Here is a 7,932-nt window from a genome sequence, read left to right as displayed (position 1 = left end):
TTGATATTTTTAAAATAATCGATTCAGATTTTTTTTTTACCAGACTCTTTCATTATGTTTACGAGTGGATGAATAGTTCAAACCTAAAATATTTTTTTATTCCGGTAATCCTCTTGGCTCTGCAGCTTATTGCTTAAATGTCTACATATTTTTACAAACATTATCCTGCACACTGAATTACAAGTGAAGCACAAGTCATATTTTAACTTTTTTCTTTTTAAATTATTGATTGTTTTTCGTTGAGTCACTGGATCTTCAGCAGCTTTTGACATGCGACTTGTTCAAACACAGGTGTGTGTTTCTATGTCTTTATTAAGTGCTAAAAACAAACAAACAAATAAACATACAAACAACTGGACGTTCAGGCATTAAACGTGCAGACGGAAGTTAAATGATTTTTGGATCAGAGACCAGTCGCCATGGTAACAGAGTCTATGGAAGCCCGTTTGCCGCCAAACAATCATGACGATGAAAAGTAGAACTTAAACATTTCAGCTTCAAATCAACAGTCAGCACTTTTTTGAAGAAGATTAATTTAGGAAAAGGCAAGATGGGAGTAACTAATTACTGTCAATAAGATGTATTTTTGTGTTCTTCCTGTACTATTTTCCAAGTAAGCAATGAATAACAAATGTTCACTTTGCTGTGATTCAGTCGCAGTTTTGGGGAGTTTCACTTTTGTGTGTTTCGGATATTTAATCTTCTTCATTAGGTTTTAAAATCAAACAGGATCGAAGTACCCGATTACAAAACACTTTCTCATGCCAGTAATTATGAGCGTTTGCGAGCATTGTTGCTCAAGAGTGAACATCTGCTTTAAAATTCTAATCCATGTAAGGCTGAAGTACAATTCATCCTTACAAAATACTTCGATACTTTTTAAACCATTAAAGTAACAACATTTATGTGTATTTTCTTTAAAGCATATTTCAGTATACTCCACACCGTATACTGTAATCTCATACTGGGTGGAAGAAACAAACTGCTTTTGCTCACACGACTGTACTTATGATGTATTTCACTTGAGTATTTTTAACGACTGTTATTCCATTAGTGCGTACAACTGAAGTGAAGTATCACAGTAACAGTATCATTTTTCTAAAATCCTCCTGATGAGAGTCCTTAAAGTCGTCCAAAGCAGGGTTTTTATAGGTTAAAAATGACATTAAACCTTTTTATATTGTACTTTTCTCTTTACATTTTTAAAGTATTGAAAGCAGATGTCACATTTTCACTTTTATATTTGAATTCTGACGCTGATGAGACTGAATGAGCAGTTTGAGGAGACCTTGAGGTTAGACTGATTAGTTTTTGTTTTTTTTTAACTTAGAAAAAAGTGCGTGTTCATATGTTTGACCTCCATGTATTTGTGTATTTCTGGCATCCTTAGCAACACAGGACGGAACTTTTTGCACCAAATGAAATGTCTTTAAAAAAACAACAACAACAACAACAACAAAATATGACACACAACAACAAACAGAAGTGATTTTTCTGCCTTTCCTGTTTTCAAACATAAATTAATTTAATCTACAAGAACGTTTCTATGACGACAGCAGCGACACAAACAAGAAGTTGAAAATACATTCTTATACCAACACTTTTCTAACACAGTTAACTTTTTACAAGAAAAAAAAAACGTCACCGGACAAGCAGGAAGTGGAGCTCAGGTGCTTCTCACGCACAACAAACTGCATTTCAAAATAAACCAAAATTATCGGTCAAATTTTTTGTTTTTATAAAAATACATTTTGGGAAGAAATTGAGCCTATTTCACAATGATACATCATGTGAAATAGTAAAACAAAAAAATTTTGAATAAATTCCTCCATCTTTTTAAAACACTGGGCCATTTAATCACCTTTTTCTAATCTATAATAACTTGTAAAAATAATCTGATCACTTTAAAATTCTGAATTAAAAAAAATCATCAGTATAAAAAAAAGAGATTAAAATTTTTTTTTTTTTTTTTTACTCACTATTTGATCTATGTCTCAATTTGGATTTTTTTTCTTTCTAGCTGCATTAATTTGTGAAAATTAGCGCAAGGTAATATTTACTTTGAATCCCATCATTTTGTGAAGATATTTTACTTAATATGAAATATGTCCTTACTTTTATTTATTTATTTATTTTTAATTTCAACTTTTGACTTATTGGAACCTTTCCCTTGTAGAAATTGGCTTGGAGATACAATATACATTTTATTGATTCTTAAAATTACATATTTATTGTATTATGTACATAAATACATCACATATACAATGCACTGAATGTGTAATTTCAGGACTCCCTTAACAAAAAAATCTATATCATCAGTAAAAACAAATGTACAAGGGATGTTTGCTTTTGAAAAAAAAAAACAATTCAAACCATATTTTTGATGACTTAACACACAAACATAGAAAATAAAATGGTTGGTATAAATCAAATGAGGACTCATACAATCATTTGGGAGCAATTTTCTATCAAGAGTTTATAAAACTAAGTGGTATTATTTTGACTTACAAATGATTTCTTTTAAACAGACAAAACGTTTTTTAAACATTGTAAAAAAAACAAATTAAAAAAAGATTATATTGCATCCTATCATTTTCACTAAACTTTAATTAAAGACCCTGTTGTTATTGTTGTTTTACTTTTTAAAAAGTTTAAGTGAGCTGTATCATAATTTTATCAATTATTTAACTTAAAAATAAAACTTTTCTATTAAGTATTTAATGTAGAATCAATTTTTTTTAACAAGATTATTCTTTAAAAAAAATTGAATTTTCTTGGCTTCTTTGAATGCATGTTTGTTAAAAACAGTCATTTTTTATCTCCCAAGTTCATGAGTGATTCGGGGGAACTGTCAGAGAAGCACCTGAGCTCTGGATCCATGTGCAGTTTTACATAATATATGAAAATATTTTAAAGGTGCAGTATGTAAAATTTGAGTAATGCCCCTTTTCGTGGATTCGTTGGCAGTATTGAGCCAACGAATTCCCCACTTTGACCCTCGGTGGCCGTCAGGTTGTATTTACAAAGACCGCTGGTCGCTTCAGTAGACAACACATAGACATCCATGTAATGTTGGGGTATTTTTTTTTTTCCGTCATGTTTTTAAAGGATTTTAAATGAGGAAAATCTTACATACTGTACCTTGTAAATAAACTGGGAGGAACAAAGGCATTAATTTAAATATTGGACAGTTTTGTGTTTAAGTGCTACCGACTCTACAAGCTCTTAGAGGGTGAGTATAAAGTCTGAATCATCTATCGGGATCAATAAGACTTTCTATGAAGCTCCCAAGTGTTACTCGGTAATATCAATAATTCAGCTCTACGGCTGCCGTGAACCTTTGACCACGTTTGAACCGTCCAATGAAACGTTCAGGGAAATGTCGGGTTGTCTCCTCCGGCCAACGCGGCGAGCCTGAGCGACGCAGGTTGGGGGTGAACCCCCCCTTGCGGTGGCGTTCGCTCCCCCGCAGGCGGCGTCAGGGTGGCGAGCTAAAACGTACGGAGTGATGACGGAGGCCACTGGTCCCAGTTCAGCCAGAGTCTCGACCGGCGCCGCGATCGACCGGCTGGTGCCTTGTGACGACGCCATGCTAATGCTAGTGCTAACCCACCGGTTCCCGCGCATGCGCGCGCTTAGGACGACGACCCGGCGTTCCCCGAGGACGCCGCCGTCGTCGTCTCCCTGGGCGAGTACTCGGCGTCCTCCTTGTTGGGGTGGGAGGAGTTATCCGACTTGCTGCGGCTGAACTCCGCCCCCATGACGGGCCCGGTGAACTTGGCGCCGGGTCGGAGGCAGGCGGTGCAGCACAGCAGTGTCTTGAGGAAGGCCCGGCGCATCTCGTTGCTGGTCAGCGTGTAGATGAGCGGGTTCATGGCGGAGTTGAGGACGGCGAGTGCCAGGAACCACTCGGCCTTGTACAGGATGGGGCAGCTGAGCGTCTCGCAGGCGGCGTCCAGCAGCAGCAGGACGAAGAGCGGCGCCCAGCAGGCGATGAAGCAGCTCAGCACGATGATGACGGTCTTCAGCAGCGCCAGGGACTTCTCCGAGCTCTTGCTGTTGGCGCCGGCGCTGCCGCGGCCGTTGGTGACCTTGCGGAAGACGAGCTTGCGGCTGCGCGTGCGCACCAGCGCGTAGATGCGGGCGTAGAGCACCACGATGGCCATGAGGATGATGCTGAAGACGGTGGTGCAGAAGAGGATGTAGGTCTTGTGGTAGAGCGGCAGCACGGTGGAGCACTGCGTCATGCTCCGGATGCAGTTCCAGCCCATGACGGGCAGCCCGCCCAGCACCGCCGCGATCATCCACACCGTGCTGATGAGCAGGAAGACGCGGCACGTGTTGCCGTTGTTGTGCAGCTTCATCTTCAGCATGGTGAGGTGGCGCTCGATGGCGATGGCCAGCAGGCTGAAGACGGACGCCGCCAGCGCCACGAACATGCTGCCCTCCCGGAAGAACCACTGCGTGGGCGTCAGCTTGTAGGTGTTGGCGCCCGACAGCAGGATGTTGGCGGTGTAGACGACGCCGGCCAGCAGGTCGGACAGCGCCAGGTTCCCGATGAAGTAGTACATGGGCTTGTGGAACTTCTTGGTCCTCCAGATGGTGGCGAGCACCAGGATGTTCTCCAGGATGATGAAGCAGCACACGATGATGAAGACCACAGAGTCGGCCTTCAGGCCCGAGTCCTGCTGCGTCTTGCGGAACTTGCCGGTATAGTTGTAGTGCTTGGCGATCAGGTCGGAGTAGCTGGGCTCGGCCATGGTCGACGGCCGGGGGGGGGGGTCCAGCAGGGGGCGCCGCGTCCTCACACTTCAGTCCTTCATGTCAGGCGGTGGCCAAGAGGGAGTCCTGCTGCTGGGCCGGAGGGTCATGGTACTGTAGGGAGAGACGCACAGAGCGCTTTAATGACACGTCTGAGGCGAGAGGACACCTCTGGTATAAACCGTCACACACCCAGCGGAGCTAAGAATACTCTGGAAACACACTCAGGACGGGAGAGAGAGAGAGAAACCCATTAAAACAAACTTTAAACCTGCTCTGAAGATTGAAATGTGAGCCTTCAGTTTATAGAAACTACGCTTTTTAATTCAGGGTGGGTGTGTGATCCAGTCTGACTGGTGACGTTTGAATCCGTGTCCTTCCTGGGATGGACTGGTGACCTGTCCAGACTGGACCCTGCCTTCACTCGCTGGCATCCGGGATCAGCTTCAAGTGGGATCAACACACCGCAGCCTCGGAATGTCATGAACTCAGTTCGCAAAATCACCCCAAAGCATTCTGGATAATGACGTTTTGATTCGTTTAGAAGAAAAGTGTCTCAATAATCGGGAATTCAAATCAGCAATCCTGAAAGACGTCCGACTGTCCCATTGATTAGCATTGCAATCCTTTAACAAAGGTTTTGTGATCTGCTACTCCTCACTTTGTGGGACTAACAAAGGTTTATCTAATCTAATCTTAAATTTCCCCCTTTCTGCTGCTGCTCTGTCGGGCCTGTCGGTATTTCACCTCCGCTGCTTTGTTGCCTCTGCTTTTTCTTCTCGTCGGGAGCTTATTAATGTGTTTCTGTCAAGAAGGGCAAACGTCCGGCTTATAGAGCATCTTCCTCCCACTGACTGAGCTGAACCTGAAGAATGAATGAAGACAGGATGACAGCTAAGATAATCTGATTAACCTGATCTGATAGGACTGTGGTGAAGCTTCATGGAAACCTTTGGTAATTTAATTTTGGTCACCTGACACTGCCCCCTCCCCCAAAAAAAGTGTGGAAAAAATAAAAAAAACAAACAAACAAAACCTTAAAAACAGATATGTTAAGCTATATTTCTCATTTCAGTTATAACATTAAATGCACAAGTTAAGGGAGGCTAATATCAAAACTAATCACTGTATAAGTAGTTGTTTTTTGTTGTTGTTGTTGGTTTTGTTGTCATTTCTAACAGTTTTAAAAATCTAGAAGACAATATTACTGATTTTTAAAAAAGCTTTAAAAAGTACATTAAACTACATATATATCTTTATTTTGACCTGTTCCAACACTTCTCATTGTAAGATAAACAAATATTTGTCCATTTTAAGCATTGAAAAAATTCATTAATTTATTATGAAAAGACAAAAAGAATTTACATTGAAAATGTCTGAAATGCTGTATATATTTCAAGTAAATTAAAATTTTTGGAATTAAATGTTCGGAAAGAATGTTGTAATGGTTTATGGGATCGTATTTTAAATGATTTTTAAATCTGACAAAACTACAGAAAAATACTTCTGAACAGTTTGAGAGGAAAAACGCAGACAAAATGTACAATGTAAAATATGCTTTACGTGGTTTTAGAGTTTCAGTCAATAAAATTTGTTTCACACATTTATACCATCTTGGAGAATCAACATTCAGTAAACAGTCACACTTTGAGTAGATTTAAGTGTTAAACCATCACAAAATCCATACACTGATTCATTAACATATAAAGTATCTGACCTTCACAAACACGTTTTCTATGGAAATTGCCAACTTTAACCCTTAAACGTCCACTTTTCACAATTTTACCAAGACTTATATTCTGGATTTCTTTTTTTTATCTTAGTAAAACTTCATTTTCTCTACCTCTTGTCAATTAAATGAGTAAAATTGGTGAAAACCTGTTTTAAACGCTATAAAAAAAGGTTTTTCCTGCTTCAACATTTTGTGTTTTAAAGGTTAAAGAGCACAGACATGAAATCTTCCCATTTCCGTATAAATGAAGCGTTTTTTCCCCTGTTTTCCATTAACTAGAAGGATTTTCTGGATAAAGTCGCTGTTCTGTGTCGTCATTTCTCAGAGTTTCCATTTTTCTTTTTTCTTTTTTTTTTTAATCTCCTATAAAGCAAAAGACTGACCTGAGATCAGCCGATCCGCTTTCCTTCAGCTCCGGCTCCACTTCTTGTTACTTCATTTATTCCCCCCCTCCACACTGCGGGTACAAAAGACTTTATCTCGAGTTTGGAGCGTCTCTCCGGCGAAAAGAGCCACAAAAGTCTCGTTTGTATCTGATGCAAAGTCCGGAAAGTCCGCGGAGCGTCAGGAGAGAGAGAGATTTCCCTCCAGTCAGAGTCCAGAGGAGGAAAAGAGGCTGAGAGCAGAGAGCAGCCCAGCACACACACACACACACACACACACACACACACACACACACACACACACACACACACACACACACACACTCCTCCTTCTCTCATTGTGTTTCCACTGTCGTTATTTTTCAGACCATCAATCAAGCTGATTAATTTGAATGACGAAAGAAAAAAAAAGAAAAAGAAAAGCCAAGCAGTGAGATGATGAGGAGAAAACAGACAAGCAGCAGGGATGACTATCGTTAAAAAATGAAATAAAATAAGAAACTCCATAGAAATCTCTACAACATCCCATCCAAAATGTTTGTTATAATCTTTCTCAACTGGATCCTCAAGTATCCTCATAATACATCTCAAGTGTATTATGAGGATCATTACTAAAATAACTATTGGAAACAAAAACTCTCAAAAGATGTCATTGAAATCTGCCTTAAAAGTCTCCAAAATCTTTTTTTTATTTTTTTTTTTTAAAGTCATTCTAAGATCTTTTTCATATGTCCCACAAATGTACTTACTGGCTACCTATTAAAGCTCTTTAAGTTATTTCTTAAAATGGTTTAATATCAACTTCTATATCATATTCTCATTAATGTCAAATGAAATTAATAGACAATGAGGAGAAAACAGCTTGACAGCAGAGATGTCAGGCCTAAAATGTCCCTTTAATCTTATCACAGTTGAATTTCTTATCTTATAATTCATTAACCCCCCCCCACCCCACCAGAAGCCGGAGGAAAACCACACATACATTTAGAACATGTCAGCGCTTGCCACACAAATTTCTTTGAAATTAATATAGTTTAAATATATTAAAATCCTCAA

The 7,932-nt window shown here is 39.6% G+C and overlaps 1 protein-coding gene across 1 annotated transcript; it reads right to left on the bottom strand.

The window, feature by feature from the left end:
* Positions 1 to 292: 292 nt before the first annotated feature.
* On the bottom strand, positions 293 to 7,037 carry s1pr1 (sphingosine-1-phosphate receptor 1). The gene is made up of 2 exons (XM_080506772.1): positions 6,877 to 7,037; positions 293 to 4,875 (listed from the first exon to the last, which is right to left on the bottom strand). The coding sequence occupies exon 2, from the start codon at positions 4,758 to 4,760 to the stop codon at positions 3,636 to 3,638; it is 1,125 nt and encodes a 374-aa protein (XP_080362898.1). The 5' UTR covers positions 4,761 to 4,875; positions 6,877 to 7,037; the 3' UTR covers positions 293 to 3,635.
* Positions 7,038 to 7,932: the final 895 nt, after the last annotated feature.

Source organism: Blennius ocellaris, assembly GCF_963422515.1.
Source record: "Blennius ocellaris genome assembly, chromosome: 12".
Classification (NCBI taxonomy): Eukaryota; Metazoa; Chordata; class Actinopteri; order Blenniiformes; family Blenniidae; genus Blennius; species Blennius ocellaris.
This window is presented reverse-complemented; position numbering and strand designations above follow the sequence as displayed.